The sequence below is a fragment of the Hordeum vulgare genome, chromosome 7H (assembly GCF_904849725.1).
Source record: "Hordeum vulgare subsp. vulgare chromosome 7H, MorexV3_pseudomolecules_assembly, whole genome shotgun sequence".
NCBI lineage: Eukaryota > Viridiplantae > Streptophyta > Magnoliopsida > Poales > Poaceae > Hordeum > Hordeum vulgare.
Window position 1 is genome coordinate 45,987,706 of NC_058524.1, and position 20,831 is coordinate 46,008,536.

General features: G+C 47.2%; 1 protein-coding gene across 1 annotated transcript; it reads left to right on the forward strand.

The window, feature by feature from the left end:
* The first annotated feature begins 16,888 nt into the window (after window positions 1-16,888).
* LOC123412116 (probable fucosyltransferase 8) lies at window positions 16,889-18,784 on the forward strand. Its single transcript, XM_045105060.1, has 2 exons — window positions 16,889-17,172; window positions 17,274-18,784. The coding sequence occupies exons 1-2, from the start codon at window positions 16,953-16,955 to the stop codon at window positions 18,782-18,784; spliced, it is 1,731 nt and encodes a 576-aa protein (XP_044960995.1). The 5' UTR covers window positions 16,889-16,952.
* Window positions 18,785-20,831: the final 2,047 nt, after the last annotated feature.

Sequence of the window (20,831 nt, forward strand, 5' to 3'; positions counted from 1 at the left end):
TGTCTTGAAATCTCATAGCATGGGCCTGGTTTGAACGACAAACTGCTGGCCAGTGGGCCAACAGACTTTTCGAAAGGCATGGGCCTGCAGATGTTCGGGTATGAGGCCCGAACGGCAGACAACCCTGAGGTTTCTTTGGTAAAAGACCCAGTCGAGGAGTCCCTTATTGCTACGGTGGGTTATGTCGAGCCGCCACCAAGTTATAAGGGAAGATCGCTGCCAGGGTTCCCGCGGTTAGGGTCAGGTCGGGCGGCGAGAATCCCGCCTCTTTCGGAGTCTTCCGACATCATGGCGGGTAGAGGACAGCAGTCTAAGCCTTTGCAGCAGACGACCAACTCCTCGGGGCCGAACCTTCGATCGGTGCAGCCTAGCAGCGCCGCGCCGCTGCCTGGCCCGGGGACGCAACCGCATGGCAAGCCGGAGGTGCACAAAGGCCAGGCTCGAGGGCGCTGAGGTGATGATGATGTGGATGCAGATGGCAATCATAGGGGATCCTCTTTGACGGGAGGCGGTCGTGGTCTGTTTTGGCCAGGCAATGGTGGTGCTGGGCGTGGTTACTCCGGCCCTCCTGGAAGTTTTGTCCAGGGGGTGGCAGGACCTAATCCTAGGAGGGGAGCTTTTCGTCCCAATTGGGCTGCGAGAGGGGGCGGGAGGCGGCCAAAACCACCCCACCTCTACTTCCGGCTGTGGTGGCATCGCAAAGCGCTTCTCTGGAAGTTTCTAAGGACCAGGAGGTTGCTCCCGTCTTGATGGCTGATAAACCTATGGTGGACAAAGCTGAGATTGTCGGTAAGGCCGATGGGGGAGAGCGTCCGACAAAGTGGGCGCGAAAGAAGGAGAAGATGACCTGCTATAGATGTGGTGAGGCGGGGCATTTCGTTTCAGAGTGTAAGGCTGATCTATGTGATCTGTGTCTTAAGCCTAAACACGGGACAACTGCTTGCCCGCTCGCTATTGGTCCTATGCCGGTGGTAAGGATTTATGGAGTGTGTTGTCCAGAACTTATGTTTTTCGAGTCTCCAACTGAGGCGTCTAAGGCGCATATGGCAGATACAGCATACATAGGGACGATTACTGTTGTGAGAGGATCTATGACAAGTGATCAGATTGTACAACAACTTCGAGAGCTTGTGTCAGCAACTTTTAGGTGGGAACCTTTGTTGATTGCAGATAATGTATTCAAAGTAGTTTTTCCTACCAAGGAGGACCTTGCTCGTCTGCTCAAATTTGGTATGTGTCGAGTTCCAAGCACGAGTTGTGTACTGGAGTTTGACACATGGAAGACCGAGGAGCCAAAAGGTATTCCTCTTCCTCAGATTTGGGTTCGTTTTGCGGGAGTTCCGTCGAAAGCATTGAATGACTATCTCATTACTTGGAGCCTCGGTTCTCTTATTGGCAAGACAGAGAAGGTAGATATGATTTTTACTAGAGCTAAAGGAGTGCCGAGGATGCTAGTCAACGTCATTGATATTCAGCTGGTGCCGGATGAGGTTATGTGGACCTTTGAGGGGGCGAGATACACCTTGTTTTTGGAGATAGAAAGTCCGGATCTTTTTAAGGATTCGGTAGCTAATGGCGATGTCGATATGACAGATAAAGATGATGGTATGGGAGCTAGGGAATCCGAGGAGAAGGATGACCTTTTCGATTCTACTAAGCAGCAGGCGTCTGACAGCAAGGCGAGTAAGGCTGTAGGGGGTACGCCATCGTCACTACCTCCGACGTCTCAACTGAAGTTTGGATCTTTTGAGCCTGCGTCAGCTCCGGCGAAGATAGGTGTGTCTAGGTCATCGTCGACCTGCAGGGCTGCGGTTCACGACAAGCAGGTCTTAGGGAAAGTACCCAAGCCGGGTGTACTTCCTGATGCTAAAGCTATGTTATCTGTTGTCTCGCTATCGGCTTATCTTGATACTGCTAAGCGGCAGGACAGTACACTGGGCCAGCTCGGGGTTCGGCATTGCGAACCGGAGGCAGAGCAGCCGCAGGGGGTGGAACCTGGTGTCGTGCAACAACGTGCTGGGGATGATCTAACAGGCCTCAAGTCTGGGTCGGTTGGAATGGAGCTGGGCTATACTATGGGGGTAGATGCACCCCCGGCTGTTCTTGGACCTGACGGCCTTGTGCAGGAGAGTGCTGCTACTGAAGGTGTTAGCATCCAGGAGGTTTCCATGCTGCTTGTGGGAGTGCAGGCGCAGGATGAGCCAGCACACCGCAGCTCTTCTCCATCGGATCTCGGATTGGAGGGACCTATTCGACATACTACAGAACAAGGCAGCATTGATTCATTTTCTGCGGAAAAGGTTATAGCGTATGGAGGTATAGCTAATCCGATGACGTCGGGCACGAGGTCTAGTCAGAGGATTCAGGAGCAACCGGACGCGGATGACTTGCAGATGGGACGGGCTAAGCGTGTGGCAAAGATGAGAGAAGTTGAAGCTTCCACAGGTATGTACATTAACAAGGCCCATTCTATTTTACGTTTTACGCCTCAAGAGATTATCAATAATGCTACTTCGGTTGGGGTGTCACTTGGGAGCACGGGTAAAGAAGTTGCTAAATCGATTAATGATCTACTTGACTTAGAAGTAGATAGGGACTTGGACATAGTCAGGAATATAGCGGCGACAAAACCTTTGAATAATTCTGAAATTTCTGCGTTGGGGGAGTTGAATTCTCTATGTGAGGATCTCGCTCCATCGGAGGGATTAGAGGAGGGAGACGATCACCTCGTCGATGAGTGTGCTCTTGATAGCATCCCTAAACAAGATGAAGACTGCCAACCAGGTTATATGGACCTCGAGATTGGCAGTGAAAAGCCTAAACGCGCTTGGAAGCGGAAGGTGTATCCGGTTTCGGCCGTGCGTAGGAGTGCACATTTTAAGACTGTTAAGAAATTCTATGATGAAAGATGAGAGGGATCTTTTGGAATAGCAGAGGTCTTAAAGACTTGGCTAAAATTAGATTTCTTGCGGAGGCTACGATAGAATATAAGTTAGATTTTATCGCGCTCATGGAAACTGGTCGCGATACTTTCACATCATAGTTCCTGAAAAACTTATCCGCTGGAGTGGATTGACTGGCACTGTCTCCCCCCAAGAGGAAGATCCGGTGGGATCTTACTTGGGGTACGATGTGAGTCACTTCAGGTACGCGAAGTGGTGGTGGGGGAGTTTGCAGTTAAGTATAGGTTGCGCTCGAAAAATGACGGTTTCCTATGGGCTCTAGTAGCGGTGTATGGGGCGGCCCAGGCAGAGCTCAAACCAGATTTCCTAGCAGATCTGGTCCGGATGTGCGATGACACGTTACCTCTATTGGTGGGGGTGACTTTAACATTATTCGATGGTCAAACGAAAAAAACAATGATAGGTTTGATGGCAGATGGCCATTTATGTTTAACACTATTATTGAAAGTCTGGATCTCAGGGAAATTGAACTTTCAGGAAGAAAGTATACCTGGGCTAACTCCCTACAAGAACAAACTTTCAAAAAGCTAGATAGAGTACCCACGAGTACGGAGTGGGAACAGAAGTTCCCATTAGTCTCTGTTTGTGCACTTAATCGGGCGCTCTCTGATCATACACCATTGCTTCTAGATTCCGGGGATGCAATCCATTCGGGTAACAAAAACAATTTTTCTTTCGAGTCCAGTTGGTTCCTGAGAGAGGGATTCATGGACATGATTGCTAGGGAATGGAAGGTCGAATGTGGAGGGAGGTCTAATGTTGAAAGATGGAAAAACAAGATTAGGCATCTTCGACAGTTCCTACGGGGATGGGCAAAGAATCAATTTGGGATATACAAAGAGGAGCAGGATAGACTCTTAAAGTATATTGATGATCTTGATCGCAATGCGGAGAATGGTGCGTTGGATGCTAATGAACGGGCATCCAAGGATGATGCCGAACAGAGAGTTCGGCTACTCCTTCGAGAAGAGGAAATGAAATGGGCCCTGCGAGCTAAAGTACGTACGCTTGTCCATGGGGATAACAATACAAAGTTTTTCCATTTGATTGCGAATGGCAAGCATAGGAAGAAGAGGATTGTGCAGCTAGAACAGGATGAGGGCACTATAGTGGGTCACGAGAACTTGAAATGTACATTACAAATTATTATAGACAGCTCTTTGGAGAGTCCGCTAACTCTTCTATCACTATGGATGAAGGAATGGTGGCGGATATACCTCAAATCGGAGATGCCGACAACGAGGTACTATCCGCTCCTTTCACGGAGAAAGAGGTGCTTGAGGCGATTACACAAATGAAAAATGGCAAAGCTTCTAGTTCGGATGGCTTTCCGGTAGAGTTTTATAAGAAATGCTGGTTTATTATCAAGGATGACCTAATGCCAATGTTTCATGATCTATATAGTGGACGATTAAAACTATTTCATCTCAATTTCGGTACCATTACGTTGTTACCGAAGAAAGAGGGGGCGACACGTATTGAACAATTCCGCCCTATATGTCTACTCAATGTTAGCTTTAAGATATTCACAAAGGTGGGTACTAATCGGCTAGCTCAGGCCGCTCACTCGGTGGTGCAGGCCACGCAGACGGCGTTCATGCCTGGACGGAACATCCTGGAAGGGGTAGTTGTTCTGCATGAAACATTACATGAAATTCACTCGAAGAAACTAGATGGGGTTATCTTCAAGGTTGATTTCGAAAAGGCATATGATAAAGTAAAATGGTCTTTCTTGCAACAAACTCTACGTATGAAGGGGTTTGACCAGTTATGGCGGAAGCATGTCGACTGTTTCATTACAAAAGGCAGTGTCGGGATCAAAGTGAATGATGACGTTGGTCATTTTTTTCAGACACTGAAGGGTCTACGACAAGGGGATCCTATGTCGCCGATTCTTTTCAACATTGTTGCCGACATGTTGGCCTTGATGATTAGGAGGTCTAGTGACAACGATCTAGTAGGAGGACTTGTACCGCATCTCGTTGATGGGGGTGTCTCAATCTTACAATATGCCGATGATACCATCATCTTCATGGAGCATGATTTAGAGAAGGCCCGGAATATGAAACTCATCTTATGTTTGTTTGAACAGTTGTCTGGGTTAAAAATTAACTTTAGCAAAAGTGAAATATTTTGTTTTGGAAGGGCAAAGGCGGAACAACATACTTACAACCAACTGTTTGGGTGTGAGTGTGGGACATTTCCGTTTACTTATTTGGGGGTGCCTATCCATCACCGGAAACTTACAAACAAGGAGTGGAAATGTATCGAAGACCGGTTCGAAAAGAAGCTAAGTTGCTGGAAAGGCAAGCTTCTATCCTTTGGAGGACGTCTAGTACTTGTTAATTCAGTATTAACCAATATGTCGATGTTCCTCTTATCCTTCTTCGAGTTACCTAAAGGGGTAAGGAAGAGGTTAGATTTCTATCGGTCACGTTTCTTTTGGCAAAGTGATGAAGTGAAAACAAAGTATAGGCTTACTAAATGGGACATCATTTGCAGACCCAGAGATCAAGGAGGTTTAGGGGTGGAGAATTTAGAGGTTAAAAACATATGCTTGCTAAATAAATGGCTGTTTAGAATTTCGGTTGAAACCGAAGGCATGTGGGTGCAAATTCTAAGGAATAAGTACTTGCAACATAAGACCTTAGCTCAGGTGACCGTTGTTGGAATTACGCCCTAGAGGCAATAATAAATATAGTTATTATTATAATTCTTGTATCAAGATAATCGTTTATTATCCATGCTATAATTGTATTGAATGAAGACTTATATACATGTGTGGATACATAGACAAAACACTGTCCCTAGCAAGCCTCTAGTTGGCTAACCAGTTGATCAAAGATAGTCAGGGTCTTCTGATTATGAACAAGGTGTTGTTGCTTGATAACTGGATCACGTCATTAGGAGAATCACGTGATGGACTAGACCCAAACTAATAGACGTAGCATATTGATCGTGTCATTTTGTTGCTACTGTTTTCTGCGTGTCAAGTATTTGTTCCTATGACCATGAGATCATATAACTCACTGACACCGGAGGAATGCTTTGTGTGTATCAAACGTCGCAACGTAACTGGGTGACTATAAAGATGCTCTACAGGTATCTCCGAAGGTGTTCGTTGAGTTAGTATGGATCGAGACTGGGATTTGTCACTCCGTGTGACGGAGAGGTATCTCGGGGCCCACTCGGTAATACAACATCACACACAAGCCTTGCAAGCAATGTGACTTAGTGTAAGTTGCGGGATCTTGTATTACTGAACGAGTAAAGAGACTTGCCGGTAAACGAGATTGAAATAGGTATGCGGATACTGACGATCGAATCTCGGGCAAGTAACATACCGAAGGACAAAGGGAATGACATACGGGATTATATGAATCCTTGGCACTGAGGTTCAAACGATAAGATCTTCATAGAATATGTGGGATCCAATATGGGCATCCAGGTCCCGCTATTGGATATTGACCGAGGAGTCACTCGGGTCATGTCTACATAGTTCTCGAACCCGCAGGGTCTGCACACTTAAGGTTCGACGTTTTTTTATGCGTATTTGAGTTATATGGTTGGTTACCAAATGTTGTTCGGAGTCCCGGATGAGATCACGAACGTCACGAGGGTTTCCGGAATGGTCTAGAAACGAAGATTGATATATAGGATGACCTCATTTGATTACTGGAAGGTTTTCGGAGTTACCGGGAATGTACCGGGAATGACGAATGGGTTCCGGGTGTTCACCCAGGGGGGGGGGGCAACCCACCCCAGGGAAGCCCATAGGCCTTGGGGGTGGCGCACCAGCCCTTAGTGGGCTGGTGGGACAGCCCAAGAAGGCCCTATGCGCCATAGGAAGAAAATCAAAGAGGAAAAAAAAGATGAGGTGGGAAAAGGGGGAAGGACTCCTCCTTCCAAACCTAGTTGGATTCGGTTTGGAAGGGGGGGACTCCCCCCCCTTGGCTCGGCCGACTCCCTTGAGGGTCCTTGGACCCCAAGGCAAGGCTTCCCCTCTTCCCCCTATATATACGGAGGTTTTAGGGCTGATTTGAGACAACTTTGCCACGGCAGCCCGACCACATATCTCCACGGTTTTACCTCTAGATCGCGTTTCTGCGGAGCTCGGGCGGAGCCCTGCTGAGATTAGATCACCACAAACCTCCAGAGCGCCGTCACACTGCCGGAGAACTCATCTACCTCTCCGTCTCTCTTGCTGGACCAAGAAGGCCGAGATCATCGTCGAGCTGTACGTGTGTTGAACGCGGAGGTGCCGTCCGTTCGGCACTAGATCGTGGGACTAGTCGCGGGACGGTTCGCGGGGCGGATCGAGGGACGTGAGGACGTTCCACTACATCTACCGCGTTCACTAACGCTTCTGCTGTGCGATCTACAGGGGTACGTAGATCGAATATCCCCTCTCGTAGAAGGACATCACCATGATAGGTCTTCGTGCGCGTAGGAAAATTTTTGTTTCCCATGCGACGTTCCCCATTAGTGGTATCAGAGCTAGGTTCATGCGTAGATGTCTTCTCGAGTAGAACACAAAAGTTTTTGTGGGCGGTGATGTGTGTTTTGCTACCCTCCTTAGTCTTTTCTTAATTCCGCGGTATTGTTGGATTGAAGCGGCTTGGACCGACATTACTCGTACGCTTACGAGAGACTGGTTTCATCGCTACGAGTAACCCCGTTGCTCAAAGATGACTGGCAAGTGTCAGTTTCTCCAACTTTAGTTGAATCGGATTTGACCGAGGAGGTCCTTGTATAAGGTTAAATAGCAATTCATATATCTCCGTTGTGGTGTTTGCGTAAGTAAGATGCGATCCTACTAGATACCCATGGTCACCACGTAAAACATGCAACAACAAAATTAGAGGACGTCTAACTTATTTTTGCAGGGTATGCTTGTGATGTGATATGGCCAACGATGTGATGTGATATATTGGATGTATGAGATGATCATGTTGTAATAGATAATATCGACTTGCACGTCGATGGTACGGCAACCGGCAGGAGCCATAGGGTTGTCTTTAAACTAACGTTTGTGCTTGCAGATGCGTTTACTATTTTGCTAGGATGTAGCTTTAGTAGTAATAGCATGAGTAGCACGACAACCCCGATGGCGACATGTTGATGGAGATCATGGTGTGGCGCCGGTGACAAGAAGATTGTGCCGGTGCCTTGGTGATGGAGATCAAGCAGCACGTGATGATGGCCATATCATCTCACTTATGAATTGCATGTGATGTTAATCCTTTTATGCACCTTATTTTGCTTAGAACGACGGTAGCATTATAATGTGATCTCTCACTAAATTTCAAGACGAAATTATGTTCTCCCCGACTGTGCACCGTTGCTACAGTTCGTCGTTTCGAGACACCACGTGATGATCGGGTGTGATAGACTCAACGTTCACATACAACGGGTGCAAAACAATTGCACACGCGGAACACTCGGGTTAAGCTTGACGAGCCTAGCATGTGCAGACATGGCCTCGGAACACATGAGACCGAAAGGTTGATCATGAATCATATAGATGATATGATTAGCATAGGGATGCTTACCACTGAAACTATACTCAACTCACGTGATGATCGGACTTGAGCTAGTGTAAGTGGATCATGAACCACTCAAATGACTAGAGAGATGTACTTTTTGAGTGGGAGTTTAGCGAGTAATTTGATTAAGTTAAACTCTAATTATCTTGAACATAGTCTAAGTCCACTTTGAATATATTTGTGTTGTAGATCATGGCTCACGCGACAGTCACCCTGAATTTTAATACGTTCCTAGAGAAAGCTAAGTTGAAAGATGATGGAAGCAACTTTGTAGACTGGGCTCGTAATCTTAAGCTAATCTTACAAGCTGGGAAGAAGGATTATGTCCTTAATGCTGCGCTAGGAGATGAACCACCCGCTACGGCTGACCAGGATGTTAAGAACGCTTGGTTAACACGTAAGGAGGACTACTCAGTAGTTCAATGTGCAGTCTTGTATGGCTTAGAACCGGGACTTCAACATCGCTTTGAGCGGCATGGAGCATTTGTGTTGTTTCAGGAGTTGAAGTTCATCTTTCAGAAGAACGCCCGGATCGATAGGTATGAAACCTCCGATAAATTCTATGCTTGCAAGATGGAGGAGAACTCGTCTGTCAGTGAACATGTGCTCAAAATGTCTCGGTACTCAAACCGTCTAGCTGAGCTGGGGATTGAACTCCCGCAAGAGGCTATCACTGATAGAATCCTTCAATCACTGCCGCCAAGCTATAAAGGCTTTGTGTTGAACTACAACATGCAAGGGATGAACAAGTCACCCGGCGAGTTGTTTGCGATGCTGAAAGTCGCAGAGTCTGAACTCCGTAAAGAGCATCAAGTGTTGATGGTGAATAAGACCACTAGTTTCAAGAGAAACGGCAAAGTCAAGAAGGGTAATTCAAAGAAGAGCGGCAAGCCTGTTGCCAATCCGACGAAGAAACCTAAAGCTGGACCTAAGCCTGAAACAGAGTGTTACTATTGCAAGGGTATGGGTCACTGGAAGCGCAACTGCCCGAAGTATCTGGCTGATAAGAAGGCGGCCAAAGAAAAATCAGGTATATTTGATATACATGTTATTGATGTGTACTTAACCGACTCTCGTAGTAGTGCCTGGGTATTCGATACCGGTTTTGTTGCTCATATTTGCAACTCGAAACAGGAACTGTGGAATAGACGAAGGCTCGCGAAAGATGAAGTGACGATGCGCGTAGGAAATGGTTCCAAGGTTGATGCAATCGCCATCGGCACAATTTCACTTCAGTTACCATCAGGATTAGTTATGAACTTGAATCATTGTTATTTAGTGCCTGCGTTGAGCATGCACATTATATCTGGATCTTGTTTATTGCGAGACGGTTACTCTTTTGAGTCAGAGAATAATGGTTGTTCTATTTCTATGAGTAACATCTTTTATGGTCATGCACCCAATGTGAGAGGATTGTTCATATTGAATCTTGATAGTGATACACACATACATAACATTGAGACCAAAAGAGTTAGAGTTAACAATGATAGCGCCATATTTTTGTGGCACTGCCGCTTAGGTCATATTGGTGTAAAGCGCATGAAGAAACTCCATGCCGGTGGACTTTTGGAGTCACTTGACTTTGATTCACTTGACACGTGCGAACCATACCTCATGGGCAAGATGACTAAAACTCCGTTCTCCGGAACAATGGAGCGTGCAAGTGACTTGTTGGAAATCATACATACCGATGTGTGCGGTCCGATGAGCGTAGAGGCACGCGGCGGATATCGTTATTTTCTCACCTTCACTGACGATTTGAGTAGATATGGTTATGTCTACTTAATGAAGCACAAGTCTGAAACATTTGAAAAGTTCAAGCAATTTCAGAGTGAAGTTGAAAATCATCGTAACAAGAAGATCAAGTTCCTACGGTCTGATCGTGGGGGTGAATATCTGAGTTTCGAGTTTGGTGTTCACTTAAGACAATGTGGAATTGTTTCACAGTTGACACCGCCTGGAACACCACAGCGTAATGGTGTGTCCGAACGTCGTAATCGTACTTTATTAGAGATGGTGCGATCTATGATGTCTCTTACCGATTTGCCGTTATCATTTTTGGGTTATGCATTAGAAACAGCTGCATTCACTTTAAATAGGGCACCATCAAAATCCGTTGAGACGACACCATACGAACTGTGGTATGGCAAAAGGCCAAAGTTGTCGTTTCTTAAAGTTTGGGGATGTGATGCTTATGTCAAAAAGCTTCAGCCTGAAAAGCTGGAACCCAAAGCGGAAAGGTGCGTTTTCATAGGTTACCCAAAAGAGACAGTTGGGTACACCTTCTATCTCAAATCCGAGGGCAAAGTGTTTGTTGCTAAAAACGGAGCTTTTCTCGAGAAGGAGTTTCTCTCGAGAGAATTGAGTGGGAGGAAGATAGAACTTGATGAGGTTGTCGAACCTCTCATCCCTCTGGATGGTGGCGCAGGGCAAGGGGAAACCTCTGTCGTTGCGACGCCGGTTGAGGAGGAAGTTAATGATGATGATCATGAAACTCCGATTCAAGTTCCTGTCGAACCACGCAGGTCGACGAGACCACGTGCTGCTCCAGAGTGGTACGGTAATCCTGTCATGTCAATCATGTTGTTGGACAACAATGAACCTGCAAATTATGAAGAAGCAATGGTGGGCCCAGATTCCAACAAATGGCTAGAGACCATGAAGTCCGAGATAGGATCCATGTATGAGAACAAAGTATGGACTTTGGAAGTACTACCTGAGGGCCGCAAGGCTATTCAGAACAAATGGATCTTTAAGAAGAAGACGGACGCTGACGGCAATGTGACCGTTTATAAAGCTCGACTTGTGGCAAAGGGTTTTTCACAAGTTCAAGGAGTTGACTACGATGAGACATTCTCACCCGTAGCGATGCTTAAGTCCGTCAGAATCATGTTAGCAATAGCTGCATTTTTCGATTATGAAATCTGGCAGATGGATGTCAAAACGGTGTTCCTTAACGGTTTCCTTAAGGAAGAGTTGTATATGATGCAACCCGAAGGTTTTGTCGATCCTAAGAATGCTAACAAGGTGTGCAAGCTCCAGCGATCCATTTATGGGCTGGTGCAAGCATCTCTGAGTTGGAACAAACGCTTTGATGAGGTGATCAAAGCATTTGGGTTTATACAAGTGGTTGAAGAATCTTGTATTTACAAGAAAGTGAGTGGGAGCTCTGTGGCGTTTCTAATATTATATGTGGATGACATATTGCTGATTGGAAACAACGTAGAGTTTTTGGAGAGCATAAAGGATTACTTGAATAAAAGTTTCTCTATGAAGGACCTAGGAGAAGCTGCTTACATTCTAAGCATTAAGATCTACAGGGATAGATCGAAACGCCTGATAGGACAATCACAAAGCACATACCTTGATAAAGTTTTGAAGAGGTTCAAAATGGAACAGTCCAAGAAAGGGTTCTTGCCAGCTTTACAAGGTACGAGATTGAGTAAGACCCAGTGCTCAGCAACTGATGAGGATAGAGAGCATATGAGCACCGTCCCCTATGCTTCAGCCATAGGTTCTATCATGTATGCACTGTTGTGCACTAGACCGGACGTTAGCTTGGCCATAAGTATGGCAGGCAGGTTCCAGAGTAATCCAGGAGTGGATCACTGGACGGCGGTCAAGAATATCCTGAAGTACCTGAAAAGGACTAAGGAGACGTTTCTCGTGTATGGAGGTGACGAAGAGCTTGCCGTAAAGGGTTACGTCGATGCAAGCTTTGACACAGATCCGGACGACTCTAAGTCGCAGACCGGATACGTATTTATTCTTAATGGGGGTGCGGTAAGCTGGTGCAGTTCCAAGCAAAGCGTCGTAGCAGATTCTACATGTGAAGCGGAGTACATGGCTGCCTCGAAGGCGGCTAAGGAGGGTGTCCGGATGAAGCAGTTCATGACGGATCTTGGAGTAGTGCCAAGCGCACTGAATCCAATAACCTTGTTCTATGACAACACGGGTGCCATTGCCCTAGCAAAGGAACCACGATTTCACAAGAAGTCCAGACACATCAAACAACGCTTCAACCTCATCCGCGACTACGTTGAAGGGGAGGACGTAAATATATGCAAAGTGCACACGGATCTGAATGTAGCAGACCCGCTCACTAAACCTCTTCCACGGGCAAAGCATGATCAACACCAGAACTGTATGGGTGTTAAATTTATTACAATGTAATTCGCATGATGATGTGAGGGCTAGATTATTGACTCTAGTGCAAGTGGGAGACTGTTGGAATCATGCCCTAGAGGCAATAATAAATATAGTTATTATTATAATTCCTGTATCAAGATAATCGTTTATTATCCATGCTATAATTGTATTGAATGAAGACTTATATACATTGTGGATACATAGACAAAACACTGTCCCTAGCAAGCCTCTAGTTGGCTAGCCAGTTGATCAAAGATAGTCAGGGTCTTCTGATTATGAACAAGGTGTTGTTGCTTGATAACTGGATCACGTCATTAGGAGAATCACGTGATGGACTAGACCCAAACTAATAGACGTAGCATATTGATCGTGTCATTTTGTTGCTACTGTTTTCTGTGTGTCAAGTATTTGTTCCTATGACCATGAGATCATATAACTCACTGACACTGGAGGAATGCTTTGTGTGTATCAAACGTCGCAACGTAACTGGGTGACTATAAAGATGCTCTACAGGTATCTCCGAAGGTGTTCGTTGAGTTAGTATGGATCGAGACTGGGATTTGTCACTCCGTGTGACGGAGAGGTATCTCGAGTCCCACTCGGTAATACAACATCACACACAAGCCTTGCAAGCAACGTGACTTAGTGTAAGTTGCGGGATCTTGTATTACGGAACGAGTAAAGAGACTTGCCGGTAAACGAGATTGAAATAGGTATGCGGATACTGACGATCGAATCTCGGGCAAGTAACATACCGAAGGACAAAGGGAATGACATACGGGATTATATGAATCCTTGGCACTGAGGTTCAAACGATAAGATCTTCGTAGAATATGTGGGATTCAATATGGGCATCCAGGTCCCGCTATTGGATATTGACCGAGGAGTCACTCGGGTCATGTCTACATAGTTCTCGAACCCGCAGGGTCTGCACACTTAAGGTTCGACGTTGTTTTATGCGTATTTGAGTTATATGGTTGGTTACCGAATGTTGTTCGGAGTCCCGGATGAGATCACGGACGTCACGAGGGTTTCCGGAATGGTCCGGAAACGAAGATTGATATATAGGATGACCTCATTTGATTACGGAAGGTTTTCGGAGTTACCGGGAATGTATCGGGAATTACGAATGGGTTCCGGGTGTTCACCGGGGGGGGGGGCAACCCACCCCGGGGAAGCCCATAGGCCTTGGGGGTGGCGCACCAGCCCTTAGTGGGCTGGTGGGACAGCCCAAGAAGGCCCTATGCGCCATAGGAAGAAAAAAAAAGAGAAAAAAAAGAGGAGGTGGGAAAAGGGGGAAGGACTCCTCCTTCCAAACATAGTTGGATTCGGTTTGGAAGGGGGGGACTCCCCCCCTTGGCTAGGCCGACCCCCTTGAGGGTCCTTGGACCCCAAGGCAAGGCTTCCCCTCTTCCCCCTATATATACGGAGGTTTTAGGGCTGATTTGAGACAACTTTGCCACGGCAGCCCGACCATATATCTCCATGGTTTTACCTCTAGATCGCGTTTCTGCGGAGCTCGGGCGGAGCCCTGCTGAGATTATATCACCACCAACCTCCGGAGCGCCGTCACGCTGCCGGAGAACTCATCTACCTCTCCGTCTCTCTTGCTGGATCAAGAAGGCCGAGATCATCGTCGAGCTGTACGTGTGCTGAACGCGGAGGTGCCGTCCGTTTGGCACTAGATCGTGGGACTGATCGCGGGACGGTTCGCGGGGCGGATTGAGGGACGTGAGGACGTTCCACTACATCAACCGCGTTCACTAACGCTTCTGCTGTGCGATCTACAAGGGTACGTAGATCGAATATCCCCTCTCGTAGATGGACATCACCATGATAGGTCTTCGTGCACGTAGGAAATTTTTTGTTTCCCATGCGACGTTCCCGATCAACCATTAAACCCAATGATTCTCCATTTTGGAAAGGATTGATGAGGTGTAAGAATGTGTTTTTTAACCAGACTAGGTTTGTCGTTGCTAATGGTGAATCAACTAGATTCTGGGAGCATACATGGTTAGGGGATGTGCCCCTAGCACTGGAATATCCGCAGCTATACAATATTGTCCAACGCAGACAAGCGTCGGTTGCGGCAGTCTTGAGCAACACACCTCTAAATATCAGGTTTCGTCGATCTTTGATCGGTGAAAGGTGGACCAGATGGCTACACTTAGTTAGAAGATTATTGCAAATCCAACTGTCGGATAGGCCCGACACTATTCGTTGGAAGCTAACTAAGGATGGATCCTTTTCGGTAAGATCTATGTACCTTCATCTTATTGATTCGGGGTACATTCCAAGATCCAAGCATGTCTCGGAGGTCAAAGTTCCGTTGAGGATAAAGATCTTTATGTGGTTCGTTCACAAAGGTGTTATCCTCACGAAAGACAACTTGGCAAAGCGTAAATGGAAAGGTAACCAGCGATGCAACTTTTGTGACAACAAGGAAACTATCAAGCACCTCTTTTTCCAATGTCCGATGGCTAAAATCTTATGGCGCTCTATACACATTGCTTTTAATATCACCCCCACTAGTGTTAACACGTTGTTTGGGACGTGGGTAGAGGGAGTTGGTGGTCATTTGGCAAAGAGTATCCGGGTTGGAGCTTGCGCATTATTATGGGCAATTTGAAACTGCAGGAATAATTTAGTTTTTAACAGGTGCACATCTATACATTTTTTGCAGGTTATATACAGGGCTACCGCACTGACCCGCACGTGGTCATTACTCACTCCTGCGGATTCCAGGGAGCTTATGGTTACTCGGTGTATCCGCTGGGAGATGGTAGCATAGGTTATCTTCAACCGGTTTGGATGGCGGCAAGCTAATAGGATAGGTGGCTAGGCATCTACTTATTATACTTTAGCTGCTTGGGCGCTTTGGGCGCTTTATATCGATTCGTTCTTGTTCTTTACTCTGAACTTTGTTGTACTCGTTTTGGATTTGGTTTCGTTTTATTTAATAAAGGGTTGCATGCATCTCTCGATGCAGAGGCCGGGACGATGCCTCCTTTTCTACATGTACCATTTCTCGTAGCAAACAACAAAAGCACTGTAACAATTCTTTGAAGTTGGAAGAAATGCGCACAGAAGAAAGAAGGTATTGCGAGCCAGATGCACATATGAAGACCGGACAGAGAAGTAGTGAAGGAAGATGAAGACCATTTTTCCCTCAAAAAGAAGATGGAGACCATCATCAAAGTTTACCTATTTGTGTTTTGGGTGGGACTAACATGCAGTGAAACGGACATGATGGTCTGCGAGATTGTGGCGAAGCAGGAGAAATTCATGGAGTTTGTGAACGAATTTTTAATTTTCAATAGGAAGACCAATTGGTTCAATACTTGGTATGGAAACTTCACTCTATGATTTTGTAAATAAATGATATGGCATCCAAAATGCATTAGGTTTATTTTTCACATGTCTTTGTGGTTCAAATTCCATTCGGTAGAGAAGCATGTACTGATGGAACTATGTTCAGTTTCTATGTATCATCATCAGATTTTAGCATCTTTTGTTATCATCTTTCAGAACCAGCATGTTTTGATACACCTGTTTTCACCAGACAATGTCAATAAGTCAAGCTTAAGAAAATCACATGAAGCATTTGTTTGAATAGCCTGGTACTCTGAAATCCAAATAGTTGAGAAACACGCAACTACATATATAGTTGAAAAACAAGAAGTGACAAACATAGCAAGGGTTAGCTTAACATGTCATAATGAAAATATATGAACTGAAGTAGAGTGATGACATCAAACCTAGAGCAAGGAGTGGACCGAGATTAAATAGGGTGAAGGAAGAGCAAAATTTGTCTTCTTTTTCAATTTGAATTTTGATTTTGCTAACCACATGTCCCGTGTGGTAGAGCAAAATTTATCTTCTTGGTTAGCTGTCAGGACAAATACAATCAAATCAACATTTATGTTGTCCTGTGGCAAAGCACGGGTATTTAACCAGTAGGACTTAAATATTCAACATTTATGTCATATCTAGATATTTAACCAGTAGCAAAATCGTTTTGCAATATATAGTGAGGACTAAATAAAATCGGCGAGTGTGCAAATAGTTGCCTTCGTATCGTGCCCAGTACTCCCAAATAAGTATAACACGTGCGCCCGTCACAGGCTAGGTCCAAGCCTCCAACCACGATGCTCCCACGACATGCATGCCAGCTTGGTTACCCCGGGTCAACGCCGTCTGCACGCAAAAGCGAATCGCCACGGATCATGCAACGCAACTCTACGGAGATTTTAATCGATCGATCTTGTGGCGGCTTTCGTGGCTCGATCTTGAGATGAAGGACATGGGCGACCACAAGAAGGCGGAAGATCGTCCGGTGGCGGATGCAGCATGGCCGTGGCCGGCGAGGGCCGCCAGCGCGGCGAGGAGGAGGACGGGCGTGCTGCTCATCGTGTGCCTGTTCATGCTGCCGTTCATGGTGCTCCTCTTCGGCGGGCGGGCGGGGGCGCTGGCCGTGTGGCAGAACGCAGCCATGCTGACCAACATGGGTGGAGGTACAAGCAATCTCTCTCTCTCTCTCTCTCGTGATCCATTTGCATATATATACTCACGATTAGGTGCAAACTTACAAGTTCATGCTTGATAATTCCTCCAGGATTACCGAACGCTTCTCGTCAGAGCGCCGACGGTGCCGGTGCAGACGAGCTCTTCGGCGGCCTGCTCTCGCCGGGCTCGGACCGGCGCGCGTGCCTGAGCCGCTACCAGTCCGCGCATTACTACAAACACTCGCCGTACGCGCCTTCGCCGCACCTCCTGCGGAAGCTGCGCGACTACGAGGCGCGGCACAGCAAGTGCGGCCCCGGCACGCCGGCGTACGCTAAGTCCGTCGGTCACCTCCGGTCCGGCAGCGGCAGCAGCACGGAGGACAAGGAGTGCAACTACATCGTGTGGATCCCCTACAATGGCCTCGGCAACCGGATGCTGTCGCTGCTCAGCACGTTCCTCTACGCGCTCCTCACCGACCGCGTCCTCCTCGTGCACTCCACCGACGACTTCACCGGCCTCTTCTGCGAGCCGTTCCCCGGAGCGAATGCGACCTGGGTGCTCCCGCCGGACTTCCCCGTCGCCGACATGTCCCGGCTCGGCGTAGGCTCCAACCAGTCGTACGGGAACCTCCTGGACGGCAAGAAAATCGCCAACGACCCGGCCAAGGCGACGCCGCAGTCGGTGCCGCCGTACGTGTACCTGCACCTGGCGCATGACCTCCGGCGCTCGGACCAGCTCTTCTACTGCAACGACGACCAGCTCGTGCTGGCCAAGGTGAACTGGCTGCTGGTGCAGAACGACTTCTACTTCGTGCCGGCGCTGTACGGCATGGCCGAGTTCCAAGGCGAGCTCCGGAGGCTGTTCCCGGCCAAGGAGAGCGTGGCGCACCTTCTCGGCCGGTACCTGTTCCACCCGTCCAACTCCGTCTGGGGCATGATCACCAGGTACCACCACACGTACCTGGCCCATGCAGAGGAGAGGATCGGCGTGCAGATCAGGATGTTCTCATGGGCATCCGTCCCCGTCGACGACATGTACAACCAAATCATGGCGTGCTCCCGACAGGAGCGCATACTGCCGGACGTCGTCGTCGATGGCGACGCCGCGGCGAGCAGCAGTGCTAGTCATGGCGACGGCTCCTCCAAACCCAAGGCCATCTTGATCGCGTCGCTGCAGGCAGACTACTACGACAGGATCCGGTCGACGTACTACGAGCACGCGGCCAATGGCGGCGGCATGGTGGGGGTGTTCCAGCCGAGCCACGAGGAGCGGCAGATCACGGGGCAGCGGTCGCACAACCAGAAGGCGCTGGCGGAGATCTACCTGCTCAGCTTCTCCGATGTGCTGCTCACCACGGGGGCATCCACGTTCGGCTACGTGAGCAGCAGCCTCGCGGGGCTGCGGCCGACCATGCTCATGGTTCCCAAAGACGACGACGGCAAGGTGCCCGAGCCGCCGTGCGTGCGTGCGGTGTCTATGGAGCCGTGCTTCCACATGAAGCCCGATGTGGAGTGCCACGGGAAGGCGGTGAACAAGGAGGAGCTGTCTCGCCACGTCAAGGAGTGTGAGGATGTAGGCAAAGGGATTAAATGGATCAAAGGGATCAAGTTGTTTGATTAGATTTGAAAGTTGAAATTGTTGAACGAAAGAATAGGATTGGTGGAATAGTTGATGTATTGCTTGAGCCTCGTGGACATATATATATATATATATATATATATATATATATATATATATATATATATATATATATATATATATATATATATATATATATATATAGGAGTACATGATCATCTTAAAGTACAAGTCAAGGCAGGAACAAATCCTAGTCTATCTACACTTTCCTAAACAATCAAGTTACTCAACATCCCCCTGCAGTCACAACGGTAACAACGCAGACGGTGAGACTGGAGAAGAATCCGAAGGTAAGCCGACGGTCATCCCCCCACAGTCGGAACGGTCGATGCATCGTGGAAGTTGTGGCTGGAGTGGAAACCGACGAGGTTGCTCAAGCAAGGCGGTAGCCCTTTGTGCGTTGGTCGAGGTAGCCGAGAGCGTAGGGTGGTGTAGCCGTGGTCGAGGTAGCCGTGCGAAAAACGTCGTGGTCGATGTCGAGTCGGGGTAGCTGGTGTCGAGGAAGTCGCCGTAGAGCTGCGGGCGCAAGGAGGCGCCGAATTAGTCATGCTGATGGTTCCCAAAGACGACGACGACAACGGCAAGACGCCCTCGCCGCCGTGCGTGCGCGCGGTGTCCATGGAGCCGTGCTTCCACATGAAGCCCGATGTGGAGTGTCACGGGAAGGCGGTGAACAAGGAGGAGCTGTCTCGCCACGTCAAGGAGTGTGAGGATGTAGGCAAAGGGATTAAATGGATCAAAGGTATCAAGCTGTTTGATTAGATTATAAAATCAACTGGTCATCAAACCCGACTCGACTGAAACTTTGGTTGTAGCAAGTTTTTTGTAGCTATTTCGACAGATTTATTCAATGTATTGCTCTAAAATTGCACATTTGTCCTAACTAGTTTAGTGCCCGTGCGTTGCCACGGAACAAAAAAAATACATATAAATACATTGATCAAATAATTGTTATAATTCAAAAGTGTATGTCAAACATGATGGACAAATACCGGTCCTTTATATACTTCTTTTCTCCTAGACAGTCAATGTGTTTTTTACCATGAAATAGCGGGAGAGGCCTTTACTTCATATTTTCCAAATTAGAAGCATGTCCCCAACTTCCTATGACATCCTCTCTTTCACCACCCTCCTTGCATTGAGAAAAAGCTGCATATTTGTACTTGCCATTCCATCCTCTTCACATTCATTCTCTTCACCCATCTTAGCTCTATTAAGTGTCCTCAAGTTAAATGTTGGTCATCTCGTGCTACTATTGCTTGAGCATTTCTTCAAAACATTAGAAGATCTATGAATTGATTAGTAGGGATGACGTACCAACAAAGGAACATATAATCAACAACTCTCCTTGTATATCCACCTGTATAACCAATGTAATATGGAACATGTACATAACTAATATTATTTTTCTATTGAATGCACGTGCGTTGGCACGGGACACAAAATATGGTATGAAACTATAACTTTGACATGGTGATAACATGGAATTGGGTATTTAACTCTATTCCCTCCGTTCCTAAATATAAGACCTTTTAGAAATTTCACTGAAAGTACGTACTACTTTTATATTTTTGTTTTTTTAGTATTGTGAGTGCTTTTTTTTGTTTATTTAGTATTGTGAGTGTAAGCGTGTTTGTCTCTAACCATGGTCAAAGTAAAAAAAAGTTAAATACATAGCGGGTGACTGGTTTATTACGGTCAGTTTAAGGGTGTGTTTGGTTGCAGGGATATCCTCCCAGGGACAGGGATAACCATTTTTTTCTGTGGTTGCCATGCGTTTGGATCTGGGACGAGGAGGGATAGAGTCAACCAGATGCTGAGAATATTCTCCAAAAAAAGGGATGTGGCCAACCGCCAAAAATGGGCGGGCGGTGGCAACCACTCCGGGGCGGCCGGCGCGGCCGGCGCGGGAGGCGGCCGACGCGGGAGGGCGCGGGAGGCGGCCGGCCTCGGGCCGGCGCGGCAGGATCCATCCTCCCAACCAAACAAAAAAAAAGATAACCCTACCCTTACAACCAAACAAAAAAGG